The 17,664-nt window shown below is 51.5% G+C and overlaps 1 protein-coding gene across 3 annotated transcripts in view; it reads left to right on the forward strand.

The window, feature by feature from the left end:
- The window catches only part of SOGA1 (suppressor of glucose, autophagy associated 1), a 67,415-nt gene extending 49,816 nt beyond the window's left edge, over window positions 1-17,599 (forward strand). For 2 of the 3 annotated variants that reach the window (XM_049650836.1, XM_049650838.1), the window contains 6 exons: window positions 1,809-1,913; window positions 2,845-3,012; window positions 4,518-4,769; window positions 5,989-6,060; window positions 7,356-7,426; window positions 8,794-10,858. In XM_049650836.1, the coding sequence (XP_049506793.1) occupies window positions 1,809-1,913; window positions 2,845-3,012; window positions 4,518-4,769; window positions 5,989-6,060; window positions 7,356-7,426; window positions 8,794-10,306 (2,181 nt within the window). In that variant the 3' untranslated portion in view covers window positions 10,307-10,858. Of the gene's footprint in view, window positions 1-1,808; window positions 1,914-2,844; window positions 3,013-4,517; window positions 4,770-5,988; window positions 6,061-7,355; window positions 7,427-8,793; window positions 10,859-13,742 lie in introns of those variants that run through there. The other variant, XM_049650837.1, reaches the window with a different exon arrangement.
- Window positions 17,600-17,664: the final 65 nt, after the last annotated feature.

Genomic DNA, 17,664 nt, shown 5'->3' on the forward strand with positions numbered 1-17,664 from the left:
TCTTTCTAAATCCCCTTTCATTCTGAATTCCAAGCACACCCAGCCCCAAGGATTTTAGAGAAAGAATCGTGCACCTGTGTATACAGACAACCGAAGTCTGTATGTTTAGATACTCGTGACCAGCGACAGAATAAGGTGTTTGTTCAGGCAGGCCCTGCTCCCCCTCACATACTTGCAAGCCTCAGTGCCTGTCCTGACACTAGAAACCCTTCTTCATTTGGTTTCTAGGACATCACACCCTCTTGGGTTTCCTTCCACCTCACTCACTGGTTGTTCCTTCTCCATCTCCTTGGATGGACCCTTCTTTTCTCCCTGACCTCTCTTAATGTCAGAGTCTCTAAGGCTCCGCCCTTGGGTCACATCTCTCCCTTACCTACACTTACTCCCTTGGGGAGCTTACCCAGGCACATGGCTTAAATGGCCTTTCTTGCACATTGTGAATCTATCCAGAATCTATTCATTTAGAGTCTGACCCAGCCACTCTACCCTCCCTCCCATCCCTCCCAGCTGAGCCACCGTCACTTCTTGCCTGGATTGTCACTGCAGCCTCCTACCTGGTTTCCCTGCTTCTGCCCTTGCAGTCTTCCACCAAGTGTTTTGCATTTAGAAGGATACGAGCTGAGCATCTTGCATTCAGGTGGCATATATTCCATGTGCATGGCATCCCCTGCAGTTTTGTGATATGGGGTTCTGTTGCTGCAGTGATCTCATGAAACTGAAAGTCAGGTTGGCATCACTGCTCAGCTCACAGTCCTCCCCTGGCTCCCATTTTACCCAGAGCAGAAGCCAAAGTCCCTACAAGTCCCTGGCCTGGTCAGCCAGCCTTGTTCCCTGTACCTCTCTCACTTCCTCCCTGCCTCTCTTGCTTCCCTCAAACAAATGTGTTCCCACCTCAGGGCCTTTACATTTGCTGTGCCCTTTCCCTAGAATTCCTAACCTGCAGGTGTTCACGTGGCTTATTCTTTTACCTCCTTCGGGGCGTTGCCCAAATATCCACATCTCTCTAAGGCCCTCCTTGACCACCCACACGCACCACATCCCAAATCCTCTGCTTGTTCTCTTTCTCCATGGCATATCTCCATGTGACATTCCAAATATTTAATGACATTCATACATTTCACTTATTTGTTTGATTTCCTGCTACTGGAAATGAAAGGGCTTTTGTCTGTCTTGCTCACTGATATATTCCCAGCTCTGAACAAAGGGCCTGGCGCATGATAGGTATTCAATAAATATTTGTCGAATCAGTGAGTGAATACATGAATGAATGATGGGTGAGCACCCCAGTCAGAAGCTGGCTTCCTTCTGCGTCATTCCCATCCTGAACCTAGTACCCTGGTCTCCTTGGCTGGCTCTGGACTTCTGCCCCAAATCCATCCACAGCAAACCAGGATGGCTCCCTCTGTCCACCCAAACCTTTGGTTGCCTTTATCTATAATTATGGGGGTGCCCATGGTCCTTTTATTGCACCCACAGGGCCTACCTTGACCCAGCCTGACAACATGGTTAATTCTGAGTAGCTCTCAGAGATGCCTCACGGCCCCTGAGCCAGAAGAAGTGGTAGAGAAGGCCACAACGGCCTGCATTTCCAGCTGTGTGCTCTTAGGCCTAGGTGGTGAGCAATAGCCAAAGTTAAAATTTGGGAAATCGGTGTTGAACTAGAGTAGTTCATCCTGAACCATAAACCCCCCTTCTTTCTTCCTACCTGACTGTGTAAGACCCTTTCTATCTGGGCCACTAGCCTGAATCCCTTCCCCCGACGGTGAGACTCCCAAGCATGATATCCTTCTACCCTCCGTTGAATGTAGGTAAATAGCATGAAGGAGCTGTACCTGCTAATGGAGGAAGAAGAATTAAATGCCCAGCATTCAGATAACAAGACCTGTACAGGGGACAGCTGGACCCAAAACACGGTGCGTTCCCAGCCTGTTCCCAGTCCTGTCCTGCCCATGGTTCGTCTATTTAGCGATCACTTCCTGCCACCTTCTCTGACCTGTCTTGCATGGGGTACTAAAGCTGCAGAGGATTACTGCCTGTTTACTGGCCCCAGATGCTTAGTGCTATGGGGTTCATGAGTCATCCAGGGTAGTGACAGATGATGGACTGTGTGGTCACATGTAAGAGAGCAGTTAATTCTGTGTGGATCACAGAGAAGGGGTAATAGGTGGTGGGTTTTGAAGGATGAATGGGAGCTTGCATAATAGAGAAGGGAAAAGGCCCTTTTGGACTGAGAGAATTGTATGTGCAAAGGTGTGGCAGGGTATTCTGGGATTGGCTGAGGCTCGGGATGTACATAGTGAAGGTAAGGACATCAAGTTGGGGGGTCGTGTGAAGAGAGGCCTTGTGGTCTGGAGTCAGGAACCGTCAAATCAAGCCATGGGGCAGAGAGAGCTCCCAGGTTCATACACAGTGAGCGTGGGTAGGTGGGAAACAGGTCATTGGCCAAGGAGAGAAGATTGGGACTGAGTCAGGCAGTCAGGAGGCTGCGTAGTTCGTATTTCCCATCTGGCCCATGATGGGTTAGACAAGCAGATCTTGGGCAAGGAGAAAGACTCAGGGCCTAGACTCTACAGAAGCTCAAAGAAGCCAAGGCCCACCTCACATTTAGGCTGAACAATAATTTCTGTAGCCTCCGGGGTTTTTGTTTATGTGAGGCTGGGGAACATGTCAGGCCATGGCTGGGCTTGTCATGCCCGTTTTATGGGTGAGATGACCTAGGGAGGTCATGCGGTTTGCTCGAGACCAGGTAGAGTCCTGGGCTGGACTCTAGGTGAGTGCTCCCAGCCCAGGCTCCCCTTCCCATGCCTTCGAAGCTCCTAACCCAGGCCTTGCCCCCATCTGCAGCCCAATGAGTATATCAAGACACTGGCTGACATGAAGGTGACACTGAAGGAGCTGTGCTGGCTACTTCGGGATGAACGCCGTGGTCTGACTGAACTTCAGCAACAGTTTGCCAAGGCCAAGGCCACCTGGGAGACAGAGCGGGCAGAGTTGAAGAGCCATACTGCCCAGGTGAGTCCCCCACCTGTCAGAGACATTTCCCCCTTTGTTCCTCCCTCATCTAAACCCTCACAGTTGTCAGATCTGGGAGCATAGGAACCCCTTCACCTCCTCTCGTGGCCCAGGGATGGCAAGATCATGGCTGGAATCATACAGCAAGGGTACCAGAAACACTGGAGCCTTGGAGTCATTGGGCCAGGAAAGGAATGTGAAGGACTGACACATGGGCTCGGGACATCATAGGCACCTTTGTTGCACCATGGGTTCACAAGTGAGGCCAGATGCTTAAATGCCTGTCTGCACCTGGTGACGGCCTTCACACATGGCTGGGCTTCTCCCTGATGTATTCATTCACTCCCACCTCTCCTCATAAGAATCCCCTTAATCCTTTGCTACCTGGTTTTGTTTTGCTTCCTCCCCACAAACTGGGGGACTCCCCTCCCCACAGCCCAGGGAGATCAAAGGAGCCTTAACCAGGAGCCCTGGAGCTGTGGTCTCTGTTGTGTGCCCGGAGGCAAGTTGTTGCCCTCCTGCGGTCTGAAAAGTGAGAGGGTGGGTTTCCTCCCACTCAGAGAGATTGTCGTGACCACCACCCCCACCTGTCATGACTCTTCAGGTCCCAGCTTCCCCAAGCCTGTCCCTGCTGCAGGCTGCCTTCCTGGGCATCGTGGGCCCCTTGGGGGTGTGCACACTGATGATCTCTGCTGGACAAGCAATGAAACAAACACAGAGGGGTTAAATTTCTTTCCCAAGGTCATCCAGCTAATATGAAGCAGACCTGACCTTTCTCCCAATTCTCTGTTCCTCCTGCCTTCTCATTACCATGACCCCAACCTTCTTCCCAGGGTTCACACACTTCTGGCTTCCCAGTGCCACCCTTCTTTCCTCCTAACCCTCCCTGCAGAGCTCACAGCTCCTGCCCTGTCTGCACATTTCACTGTTCCTGCTTACCCCCCACAACCCAGCCATTCCAAGTGCCCCTGCACACTGGGATGTGGACCGGCCCCTATGGGGGTTAACATATGAGACCACAGCCTGGGGGACTTGGGGTACACTGATGCTTGAGGCTGCATATTTACCTCCTGCCACCCTGAGTCTTGGTGCCACGAAACCCATCACTCTGGGCTGATTGCTGCACACATTCATTTTGTGATCCTGGGTGCGTGTCCCGCACTCACCATAAACCCAGACCAGTTGTGAGAGTTGATGAACTATGAGAAGCAATAACCAGGAACCTCTGCTGTTTTGTAGCTATGTGACCTGGGCCAGATAACCTCTTCGAACCTCTTTCTCCTCTCTATAATATCAAAAAAGGTAGTTGTCTTGTTGAGACGTCATGAGGATACTGAGACAACGCTTGGGAAGCACAGAGCTTGGCATGGAAAGAGCTCCCTGCGAGCCTTGACTGTGAGGAGGGCTTAGTTCTGAGTAGGTGGTCAGCAGGCGAGGGGTCTTCAGGGCAGAGAGGCAGGGTCCCCTGGTGCCAGACACCCAGTTTGCTCTTCCTTCTGCTGCAGATGGAGCTGAAGGCTGGCAAGGGGGCTGGGGAGCGGGCAGGGCCCGACTGGAAGGCAGCCCTACAGAGGGAGCGCGAGGAGCAGCAGCACCTGCTGGCGGAGTCCTACAGCGCTGTCATGGAGCTGACGAGGCAGCTGCAGATCAGCGAGCGCAACTGGAGCCAGGAGAAGCTGCAGCTGGTGGAGCGGCTTCAGGGTGAGAAGCAGCAGGTGGAGCAGCAGGTAAAGGAGCTGCAGAACCGCCTGAGCCAGGTGAGGCCTGTCCCAGCCCCAGCTGGCTCCAGCCACCGCGGGGACTCACTGTGGGAAAAGTCCGGGGCTAGGATCTCCTTCAGTTATAGCTGGATCCAGGTGCTCAGAGAATGCAGTAGGCGCTAGGTCTATCCGTCGGACAGTCTCTCAGGCTTGCTTTCCTCTGTGCTTTATTCCGAAGCAAGCTGTCATCAAATATGGCTACTGTTAGTTGTGTACTCATCTCTTTACAGCTTACCACTGGCAATAGAGAGTTTTCCTCTTCCATAAGGCTGATTGGCCAGTTGTAAGTCATGTGCCTACCCCTAGAGCCCTCCGAATTTGAGAAAGTTAGAGTCCTCTGACCAAAAGAGGGGGATGGGAAAAACCATCATTGGCCATTACGCCCCAGTACGGTGCACATCACGCACCCAGCTGCCACCTACCAGGCTGCTATGCGCCATTCTTTATTTTGACTTTTTCCTTTGTTTTACTTTTTATTTTAATTACATAAATCAGGACATCATCTTTATATAAGACCCAAATATTGCAAAATCATACGCCAACCCACTTCTTCCCTTTCTTGCTATTTAAATTTATGTTCACAGAGATCTTTTTTAAAAAAAATCTTTATTTATTTATTTTAAATATCTCTTTATTTTGCGGGGAGGTGAGGGGCAGAGGGGGAGAGAGAGAGAGAGAGAGAGAGAGAGAGAGAGAGAGAATCCCAAGCAGGCTGCATGCTGACAGTGGGGCTTGATCCCATGACCAAGATCTTTTTTCTTTCTTGAATCAGTGATGGAATCATAAGATACGTATGTTTATATTTGTTTGCCTCTTTCATAAAGAGCTGTTCACAGCAGAGTGTAGAGGTCAGTCTACTCATTCCATCTACCTACTGCTTAGGATGCCCAGTATGGAGCCCCCACTCTGACGTCATCCAGCTGGTGCTTAGCTGACCTAGCTGGTCCAGGAATTGCAGCATGAATTAGCGTAGCAGTGACAGCGGTTACCGTATAGAATGATGGGCTCTCTAAGGATGCCTGTAAATGGCTGCTCTCGTGGCCATTTTCCAAATCCACCTTTTGGTGGCACGGAGCCGCTGCCCACTGGGAAGATGTCTCCTAGCCCATGACTGGGTCCTCCGGGCTAAAGCAGAGCCTGCAGAGTGGCCTGCACAGAGCTAGGGCCCGCTCACCAGCTTTACCCACCACTGACCACCCTCTTTACCCTTGCCCAGCTACAGAAGGCTGCTGACCCCTGGGTCCTGAAGCACTCAGACCTGGAGAAGCAGGACAACAGCTGGAAAGAGGTGAGGGGGTAGCAGGCCATCCATGTTCTCTTGGCTCCTGGCTCCACTGCGAAGCCCCTCACATGTGGGAGAGAGGTGACAGGGACGATGCTAACTCTGTCTCACAGGTCATACCCTTGCACTTTGGGCTCCTTGATCCTGGCATCTCTACCCCATAGTTCCAGCCAGTGGTTGGGGACTTGTGAGGAGTCCCCAGTGGTTGGGGACTTGTGAGGATCCCCTGCCAGTGTCATCCTTCCATGCCTGGGAGAGAGGCTGGGTGTTTCTCCGTGTTCTTGGCCAGGCCTTTGCCCTCTCTTTGGTGTCGCTTGTGCCTTTCTGAAAAGCAAGGCCTCTAAGAGCTGTCTGATCTTGAGCAAGTCACTCTATCCTTCCCTGCCTGGGCTCCGGTTACCTCAGTGGTAAAATGAGAATCACATTCTGTGCTGTAGCCCAGCCCTCTCTGTGGAGACCAGTTAGGTCACGTCGGTGACATTTGCTTAAGCCTCAGGTGCATTGTCCACATAGCAATATTCTGAGTAGGGAGACAGTGGGCATACAGGCTCTTTGCTCATGACAGCCCGAGGAAGTGGTGTATCAGGGGATTTGGTTGTAAGCGACAAAATTGTGGGGAGCTGAGGCAGGAGAGGATTTGACTGGGGCTCAAGAGGGCTGGTGACGCAGGTTCTGAAAACTTGTGCAAGTCCCAGGGGACCTGCTCTGGAATGAGGGTGAGACAAGCCCTGAGCAGGAAACGTCAGGCTGCTGGTATCACTGCTAGCTGAACGTTGGCTGTTGGGTGCTTTGTTGTTGCCACCACATTCAGAATAACTTCTTTTTTTTTTACATTTATTTATTTTTGATAGAGAGAGACAGAGCACAAGTGGGGGAGGGGCAGAGAGAGAAGGAGACACAGAATCAGAAGTAGGCTCTAGGCTCCAAGCTGTCACCACAGAGCCTGACATGGGGTTCAAACTCACAAACTGTGAGATCATGACCTGAGCCGAAGTCAGACCTTAACCGGCTGAGCCACCTAGGCACCCCCAGAATAACTTCTAAAAAGACTCTTTCCCAGGGTTCTTTCTTGGAGCTCTGATTGACCAAGCCTGGATCACATACCTATGGAGGGAGTGATAGACGCCCTGTAGCCAGAAACTGACCAACAGGGATTCCAGACCAGTGCTGACCTCACTCCTGCTCTACAAGAGGAGACTCAGGCATGGGATCCAGGGTCGGCTCCCACACTGACCTCCTGTCACCTTCCCTTGGTGTGCTGGTGGCCACAACTCACTCTTCCTGCCTCTCTTCCTTGACAGACGCGGAGTGAGAAGATCCTCGACAAGGAGGGGGTTTCTGAAGCTGAGCTTGGGGGAACCGCCTTAAAAAGGTGCTGGCATCCCCTCCCCCTGCCCTGCCCTGCCCTGCCCTGCCCTGCCCTGCCCTGCAGCCCCTCTCCTGTCCAACCCTTCAGGCCCTCTCCCTGCTCCACTCCTTGTCTGTCTTCTTTCCCTTGCCCCATGTGTCCACCACAGCACCTCAGCAGAGCTGATGGAGCCCTGGGATATGGTTTCTATGGAACTGAAGCCACTGAGAAGCCAGGAAGCTTGGGACAATTAGAATTCCATCCCTTGATTTTTCTTGTTTGTTTGATTGTGGATATGTATGAAAACCTGGGACCCCATACATCCTAGCTGGGAAAGAAATTTTCAGCTCCTCTTGGGGTTCCTTCCTGTGTCTGGAGTTAGGGGAACCAGGCTGGGCTATTCCTGGGATTACTGAGCAGTTTCCTCTGGGCCCCGCCCTGAGCTGTGGCCAGGGATATCCTGGGGCTATCAGGGCCATATCTCCACCGTTACAAAACCCTGAATAGAATGAGAGCAACAGAACCCCATCTGGGCCATGAGAGGAACCTCAAGCCAGGCAGGCCCAGGGTAGGAGGGTGGGCTCCGGAGTCAGCATGTGGGGCTCGAATTCCAGCTGTGCCATTTCTAGGAACGCGACCTTGGGTGATCCTTCCCATCTCACTCCAGTGGGAACCGTAGCACCTGTCGCCTAGAGTCCCTGGAGGGCCGAATGGTCTGACCTCTGAGATGCATTTATGTGCACCTGACACTGGAGGTCGTCAGGCAACACAGGTGCCAGAGGTTCAATGGCATCTTATTTGGGTTCCCCCAAAAGCAAACACAGGATTTGAGAACTTGTCTCAAAGATCCTGAGACAAGGATTTGAGTGCAGGTCATTTATTTGGGAAGGGATTTTAGGAAACACTGGAAGTGACACAAGGAAGGGAAGGCAGCCAACAAAGGGGGATGTTGTCATTCCGCGGACAACCGAAGCTCAGTTTCGCTGAGGAACCCTGGGAGCCCGAGTGGAACGTGCAGCTCAGAGTCACCTGTCCGAAGAGCAAGGAGGCTGGGTACTGAGCTACCAACTCCCACCCATTGTTTGCTGGGGGCTGTGTGTAGGGGCAAAACTCTGTGATATTTGTAGCTTCCTCTGCATGGAGGCCAAGTGTGCTCTTGCAGTCACGAAAAAAGCCCTTTGGTGGAGAATGGCAGGTGTTCGGAGTGTGCTGTGTTGGGTGTGTAGGTGTGGGTGCGGAGGCGATGTGGGGCAGGGCACCGATAGCGTCTTCCACAAGACGTGAGCAGGACGGTCGTGGTCCCAGCTGTGGACCAGCGAAGAAGACCAGAGTGCCTGCTCTCTTTCCATTATCTTCCACTAACCTCACTCTTCCTCCTCTGCTTCTCCCAGGACCAAATCTGTTTCGTCCATGTCTGAGTTCGAAAGTTTGCTCGACTGTTCCCCCTACCTTGCCGGTGAAGCTGCCCGAGGCAAGAAGCTGCCCAACAACCCTGCCTTTGCCTTTGTGGGCACCCAGCCGGCGGACTCAGAGAAGGATGCCCAGGAACAGCCAGGGCTCTCGCCGCGGGACTGCAACCGCCTGGGCGCCCTGGGCTGCCAGGAGCCGGCAGGAAGGCAGATGCAGCGAAGCTACACGGCTCCTGATAAGACGGGTATCCGCGTGTACTACAGTCCCCCAGTGGCCCGGCGCCTGGGTGTCCCCGTGGTCCACGACAGGGAGGGCAAGATCATCATCGAGCCCGGCTTCCTCTTCACCACTGCCAAACCCAAAGAGTCAGCCGAGGCTGACAGGCTAGCTGAGAGCTCCTACAGCCGGTGGCTCTGCAACTTCTCACGGCAGCGCTTGGACGCAGGCTCGGGGGGCAGCCCTTCTGCGGCAGGGCCCGGCTTCCCGGCAGCCCTGCATGACTTTGAGATGTCTGGCAACATGAGCGACGACATGAAGGAGATCACCAACTGCGTGCGCCAGGCCATGCGCTCGGGCTCGCTGGAGAAGAAAGTGAAGAGCACGTCCAGCCAGACAGTGGGCCTGGCCAGTGTGGGCACGCAGACCATCCGCACGGTCAGCGTGGGCCTGCAGACGGACCCACCCCGCAGCGGTCTCCACGGCAAGAGCTGGTCACCTCGCAGCTCGTCACTCGTGTCGGTGCGCAGCAAGCAGATCTCCTCCTCCCTGGACAAGGTGCACTCGCGTATCGAGCGGCCGTGCTGCTCGCCCAAGTATGGCTCGCCAAAGCTCCAGAGGCGGTCCGTGTCCAAACTGGACAGCGCCAAGGACCGCAGCCTGTGGAACCTGCACCAAGGCAAGCAGAATGGCTCCGCCTGGGCCCGCTCCACCACCACACGGGACAGCCCTGTATTGAGGAACATCAATGACGGGCTGTCCAGCCTCTTCAGTGTTGTGGAGCACTCGGGGAGCACGGAGTCTGTCTGGAAACTGGGCATGTCCGAGGCCCGGGCCAAGCCTGAGCCTCCGAAGTATGGCATCGTGCAGGAGTTCTTCCGCAACGTGTGTGGCCGGGCACCAAGCCCCACCTCGGCGGCAGGGGAGGAGAGCACCAAGAAACCGGAGCCCCTCTCCCCAGCCAGTTACCATCAGCCAGAGGGCATGGCCAGGATCCTGAACAAGAAGGCAGCCAAGTCAGGCAGCAGCGAGGAGGCCAGACTCTCGGTGCTCCCCCAGGTGGGGAAGGATGGTGTCCCCCGGGATGGAGATGGAGCCACAGTCCTTCCCAATGAGGTAGGTGGGAAGGGCCTTCTCTTTTTTCTTGTCTGGGGTGTTGACTTAACGTCCAAACTCTTTTGGCTTTCAAACTCAGGAATATGGTTGTGTGTTTCAAAAAGTCTTTTTGCTGGTCTGGAATGGGGGGTGAGTGGGGCACTTGGCTGGCTTAGTCGGTAGAGCACGTGACTCTTATTCTCAGGGTCGTGAGTTCAAGCCTCATGTTGGGTGTAGAGCCCACTTTAATGAATGAATGGAAGAAAGGAAGGAAGGAATGGGGATTGGAAGGCCCCAGACCTGATGGATACATGGTCTGAATACAAGAAACTAGTGAACATGACTTATCTGACCACCACACACCAGAAATTGCTAGCATCCCCTCCAAGGAAGAAGTGTACTCACTGCTCTCCTGCAACCCAATGGAGCCAGTGTGTTTGGTTCATGAGAGCCAATTGTGTGCATCTCTGTGTGCAGTAAAGCACCTGGAGATCGGCCACAGTAGGAGGATTTACACCATGAAAATTGACAGGTGCTCCAAATCAGGGCTTCTCCCCTCGCTTCTGGAAAACTAGTTATTAAACATTTTCCGGGGCTCTTGGGTGGCTCAGTCGGTTGAGCGTCCGACTTTGGCTCAGGTCATGATCTCATGGTTCATGGGTTTGAGCCCCGCGTCAGGCTCTGTGCTGTCAGCTCAGAGCCTGGAACCTGCTTTGGATTCTGTGTCTCCCTCTCTCTCTGTCCCCCTACCCCTGCCCCTCCCGCCCCCGGCTTGTGCTCTGTCTCTCTCAGTCTCTCAAAAATAAATAAATGTTAAAAAAAAAACTTAAACATTTTCCCACACACCCCAGCCTACCCCCTAAGACTCTTTGCCTAAGTGCTTCTATTTCCTCTGAGAATCTTTTGCTGCACATGCCACCCCTGCACCCCCAGATATCAATTTCAGATTTGGTTAGGGATTATTTGCATGTTAGTAAAAGAATGCATATAAATTAGTTTTACAGAAAGGGAAATGGTGGAACATCTTATGGATCCCAGGCATAAGGACCCGAAGCCCTCAGCACCTTCTCTGACTTCCTCTCCTCTCCCTTGAGCTTTGTTTTCTCTGATGTCTACTTTCTTCCTGTCTCTCTCTCTCTTGCCTTTGCATATATGGTCCCAGCTCTGCTTCTATAACATCTTCTAGTTCAAACATCTAAGAGACACTGACTCAAATCCCTCTGTCTAATTTCAGATTACTAGAAGAAAGAAGAGATTGGGATTGGTCTAACTTGAGTGCAGTACCACCTTGATCTAGCCATATCACGTGATATCACATGGGTGATATCACATGACCTGCGGTGCACTCAGTAAAGGTTGTAGGTGGAGGGCAAGGAGGTGGCATGGGCTGTGATTGGCCCGTTTGTATGTATGTGTAGGTGGTTTCTAGTTTTTATCTATCATACATAATGCTGTGGTGGACAAGGTGCAAAAACATTTGTCCACATTTCAGATTATTTCCTTAGGTTTGAGTTGCAGAAATGGGATTACAGGATAAAAGAACATAACATTTTAAAGGCGTTTGATAAATATTGCCAAATTATCTTTTTCTTTTTTTTTTTTTTTTTTAAGATTTTAATTTTAAGTAATCTCTCCACCCAGCATGGGGCACGGACTCACAAACCCCCGATCAAGAGTCGCATGCTCCACTGACTGAGCCAGCCAGGCACCTTGCCAAATTGTCTTTCAAAAGATTTTGCCCAGGGGTGCCTGGGTGGCTCAGTCTGTTGGGTGTCTAACTCTTAATTTTGGCTCAGGTCATGATCTTACAGTTTGTGGGATTGAGCCCTGTGTTGGGCTCTGTGCTGACAGTGTGGAGCCTGCTTGAGACTCTCTCTCCCCCTCTCTCTTTGCCCCTCACTTGCTCTCTCTCTCTCTTTCAAAATCAATAAATAAACATTAAAAAAAAAAAAGGAGTTTGCCTAATTTCTACAGCCTCTAGTGCATGTGGTTAGTACTTTACTTCTCCATACTCTCGAACCAGTAGGCCTTACTTAAAAAAAAAAAAGTATTTTAAATTCTTACCTTTTTTTAACTTTAAAAAATTTTTCCGTTTAATGTACATACTGAACATATCATAAAAATATGCCTCACTGAAGTCTCATAGACCAAACACACTCATTGTATTAGGGTTCTTTAGAGAAACAGAATCAATAGACTGTGTGTGTGTATACATACGTGTGTCTGTGTACATGTGTGTGTATAGAGAGAGGCAGAATTTTTTTTATAAGGAGGCGGCTCACATACATAATTATGGAGTCCTAAAACCTAGAGGATAAGTTGGCAAGTTGGAGACCCAGCAGAGCTGATGGTTTAGCTCCAGTCTGAGCTCAAAAACCTGAGAACCGGGAGAGCTAGTGATGTAATTCCAGTACAGCGCATGTAGCTAATATAGTTCCAGTCCTAGGACCATCAGGCAGGAAGAATTCTTATTCAGGGAGAGTCAGTGTTTTTGGTCTTCCAGCCTTCAACTGATTAGATGAGGTTCACCCCCATTAGAGAGAGCAATATGCTTTGCTGATTTAAAGGTTAATCTCATCCAAAAGCAGCTTCACAGAAGCTCTCAGGATAATGTGTGACCAAATATCTGGGCACCTTGTGGCCCAGTCAAGTTGGCACATAAAATTAACCATCACACCCATATCACCATATGTATATCAAGAGACACAGGTGGCATTTTGGATGTTGATTTCAAAGCTGATCCAGATATTTTTCACTATGTAAAATATCATGTTACCCATTGACTCGGTAGTTCTTCTAGGAATGTAGCCAATGGAAATATTCACAGAGGTGGGAGAACATGCTTGTATAAATAAATGTATGGCATTATTAATAAAAATTGCTAACATTTATTGTGTACTTAGTAGGCACTATGCCAAATGCTTTGCCTGTTATATTTGATTTCACCCTCACAACATTTTGGGAAAGGCATCATGTCCTTCATCTTAGAGAGAAGGAAATCAAGGTTCAGAGAGGTTAAGTAACTTATCCAAGGTCATACAGCTGGTAAATGGCAGGGCTAGGATTTGAACCAAGCAATTTAGTTCTATAGCAGCACTTTTAACCATTATCCCTGTGTGTTGATAATAGTAAAAAAAATTAGAAACTATCTAAAATGCATGTAAAAAATGAATTGGATAAATAAATTAAGGTACTGTGTTTCCATTCAGTAGAATAATGTATAGTATATAGCCATTAAGAAGAAGGAAATCTAGATATACATAACGACAGAAAAGTGCTTATGTTTTGCAGTTACAAACTATGCTGTAGCAGATGATGTCATTTTGATAAATGTATGGGTGTGCAATGTGTTGAGAATTTATGTTTGATGGATAACATCTACTTTTTTCTCTGTGTGTTCCAGAATTGATTACATTGTGGAATGTTATTTATGAATATTTGTTATGGTTCTAATGGGAGAAAAACAATTTTAAAGAATTGGTGTAGAGAGGGGGCCACAGCCCCTGGGAACCGGTTCCTCGGGCAAGGCTGGGTCCAAATTCCTTGCCCAGCTGGCCACCCAGCCTCTGGGTAGCCGGTGCCTCTTGGCTCTTTCTGACTTCCTCCTCTCTTCCCCTAGGATGCTGTTTGTGACTGCAGTACTCAGTCTCTCACTTCCTGCTTCGCCCGGCCGTCCCGCGCTGCCATCCGCCACTCTCCTTCCAAGTGCAGGCTGCATCCCTCAGAGTCCGGCTGGGGTGGGGAGGAGAGGGCAGCTCCCCCCAGCGAGTGACAGAGCAGCCGTGCTCCCCACCTCAACCAGCCCATTCCCTGGATAGCTGAGGGGAACAAACGGAGAGGGGACGAGGCGAGGGGCCCATGCCGTCGGCATCGTCTCGCCCTGGAGGGACAGCAGCTGCACCACTGCCAGACAACAGCATTCCCATCCAGGTAAAGCGGGATCTCCTGCTGACTGCTGGGTGGTGATCTCTGACTTCCTAGGGGAAGGCAGTGAGTGGAAGGAAGACCACAGCTAGGCTTCGAAAGTGGTTCCAGAGAGATCCTCTGGGAGCCCATCCATTGGGAGAGCCTTGCCTTGTTCTGCCCAAACCCCCTTCTCAGAAGAGCCAAGGAAAGGATACACTTCTGGCCATGCTCCTCAGGGGAAAAGGCTCACAGAGATGTTCCCTGCCAACCACGTCCTCCTTCACGGGGAGGAAACACCAATGAGAAGAACAGTCTTTGCTGTAAGAGTCAACGTGGGGTTCCTGGTGAAGCTGAGGTGGGCATCATCCCCATCCCTTCCTTCTCCCCACTTCTTCCTCCTCCCAGCCCCACTGCTCTGGATTGCTATGGCTCTTAGGGGGTATGATAGGGCAGTAGCCAGGGCCAGCATCTGCTTGGAATCCTGGAGCCCTGGATCTCCCTGTGCATAGCCTAGATGCAGCAAGGACTGGAAGATGAGGTAGAAAAGTGTGGGGCTCAGGGTTGGGTAGCCACTGGAACTGCCTCCCTGGTCAAGGTGGCTTGCGGGGCACCAACCTTGCCAGGAAACACCTTGAAGACAGAAATAGGTAGGGTCAGTTTCAAGACCTGGTGCACAGATAAATGCCTAAATACCCACTGCCTTGATGGCTGGGGGCCTCTTTCCCTGGCACCCTGGAGAGGCGTGACACATCTCCACTGTGTTTACATCCTGTGGCTGGTGGAGAGCAAACATGTTCCCAGTGAGAGACTCCCAACTGGCCACACCAGGCCAAGGAGCACTCCGAGAGGCCAGTGCCCCAGGACGTGCTAGTGGACTGGGGCCTGGAAACACATTTCCTCGGTTGTTTATTTGAAGTTTTCTTACTATAAATATTTAAGGTAGTTTTACTTTATTTTAATAATTTAATTTACCCCAAAGTCCCTAAGGTAATTTATTGGAGGTTCTGACATGTATTCTTGCCATTGGGACAAAGTGAGGCTTCTAACACGATGGACAGGCATGGGGTCCCCCATGCCCACGAGGCAGCTCGGCAGCTGAGCTCTGGTCTCTTGGTCAAGTTTGGAGGGCCCCCCCCCGGTAGAACTGGAGCCCTGCAGCTTGCTCCCCAGTACCGCTGACCATCTGGCCTCAGAGCACTGCTTTTCACTCACTGCTAGGTACTTGGCTGGCCCCCAGCAGTCAGTCTGTAAACGCTCACTGACAGGGTGGAGGGCTGGGCCGCTGTCCCCACTTCCCAAACATTCTCCATCTGCCCTCATTTTCCTCCCTCCCTCAGAAACCTTTTTTTAAGGAGTCAAACACAGATTCCTAAGGCTCTGTCAAGAGCATGTCTATCTCTCCAAATTCCCCAAATGAGAACTCACAGGAAAACAGGACTGAACTTCGAGAATGTTGTTTATTGCAGCTTTGCACATGGACCTGAGAGTGCCAGCCTGCCTCAGCTCTCACCACCTGCCAGCCTTCTCACCAGCCTCTTTCCTTAGCCTTATGGCCTCTCCTGGCCCCTGTTCCAGCCCCAGCTCCACTGCCCACCCTTGCCCACGTCCCACGTGAGCTGCCTGAGCCATCAGACAGACTCTGCCATGTGGCTCATTGCAATGTGGCGGGAAAGGCCTCAGCTGGCCTCCCTGTCGGTGCCAGTAAACCCATTTCGGTTGCACACATGCCCCCACACACGCAGATGCGTGGACCTCCTGCAACTGGCTGGGGGCCCAGAGTGGAAATACCAGAATAAAGCCACTTGTCTGTGGAATTTAGGAAGACCAAAAGCCAGCAGTTTTGCTTGTTTGTCCCCAGGACTCAGGAGACACCTCTGCATTCCCACCTGCTCCCAGTCCTGCCCTTTCAGGGTCACCTGGACAAGTCACCAAAGTCCTTCATATCCATTCCCAATGGGCAAAATGTGAGGGTCATGTCGGTCTGACGAGGTACTTCCTTATGCCATAATGACTTGTGCGGGCAGAGTGGGCAGGCCAATGGAGCCAAGAGCCTGTCCCCTTTGGGGTGCCACTGCTCCCACCCAAAAGGTCAGGGGGCCCCTCCAAGGTTATGTCCGGGTGAGGGGATTCACACCAGGCCACACGCCACCAGAGGCCTTCTGCCATCTCCCCAAGCCGTGGAGGGTCAGGGAGGTAGCACTCCCAGCCTTGGGGAGAAATCCTCGCGAGACCTGAGCCCTGAGGCTTACGGACCGCCCAGCCTTACCATCGTCCTCGTCCAAGATTGTCCTTGCCATCTCTTGTCTCAGCGCCTGGCTGCCCGGCCCTCCAGTTGGTGTCAGAGGCTCCAGATCTTGGTTTTCAATACTTCCTGCATGCCACTGTGCAAGGTCACTCATCACTGTTCCTACAGAAGCCTCTGGACATGGGGCTTGATGGGGTTGAAAATGTTATGTGTAAATATTGGTTTGGTTTGATTTTTAGCATTTTAATTAGTAACTGATTGTGTTTTCTTTTTTGGGGTGTGGGGGGTTGGTTTGTAAAATCTCTACTCTTTTGGAATGTAATTTCTAAGTTTGTTTCTTCAAATGCCTTTTAAGTCTTGGTAACATTCCCAAAGCAGAAAACTGCCTGACCCACAGTGGGGATTCCCCTGGAGCACCCAAGAAGGAACACTGCCCTTCTTCTCATTTTCCCCCTTCCTACTCCTCCTCTGCCATTTTACTCCCAGAACTTTTTCCTCCTCTTCCTTCTCCCTGACTCCCTCTATCCTTCTTCCTTTTCTGCCATCTCCACTCTCTTCCACCAAAGTCCCAAGGAACCCAGGGGTCCTAATTTCCTACAGACCACTAGGCTTATTGTGTTGGCACCAGTTGGCTGGGGAGGGGTCACAGGGGACCCTGATTGACCTAACTGACCTGGTCAATTGCCCAGATTGACCTAAACTGGATGACCTCATGTTTTCTGTGCCTGACCATTTCCCAAAGCCAAACTAGATCCTCCTGGTGGCAGTGATTGTATTTGAAATGAAAATCAGACCACGTTGGCACATCAGTGGCTCCTAAATCTTGCATGCACAAAGCATCTGTGTCCAGTTTCTTGTCTCCCTGTTTTCCTCCCACTTTGATCCCCACCAAAGACTGACCAATTTAAAACCACCTCCAAGAGGTCTTGCTTTCTGTGAACTCAAAATGGGCCCCACCTCTTGGTCTTCCCCCAGGGACACTCCTCTCCCAGTTGCTCTCCCAGATGACAAAGTCAAGGGCCCAAAGACTCGACCCTCTTACACGCTGACCACTATATGGTTCCATCATACCCATCCCTGTACACCTTTCACGGTTTCATCACCAGCCTGTTGTCCTCTTGCGCACCCAACTTTCAGGCTCTTCCTCCCTCTCCCCTCCCATCCAGAATGTCCCTCACCTTCCAGCCTCACCAGCCCCCACAAGCTCCCACTACCTCTTCAGTCATAATAATCATCATCCTGTACACACCCCACCTAGAGCACTTTACTATCTAGAAATTGCTCCCCTCTCCCCTTCCCCCCCCCCCCCCCCCCCCCCCCCCCAACGCCCCGTCTCCTTCAGACCTCTCAGGGACAGCTCTGGGAGGCAGCCTTGGTAGGATGGGTTAGT

Source organism: Panthera uncia (genome assembly GCF_023721935.1).
Source record: "Panthera uncia isolate 11264 chromosome A3 unlocalized genomic scaffold, Puncia_PCG_1.0 HiC_scaffold_11, whole genome shotgun sequence".
NCBI classification, from domain to species: Eukaryota; Metazoa; Chordata; class Mammalia; order Carnivora; family Felidae; genus Panthera; species Panthera uncia.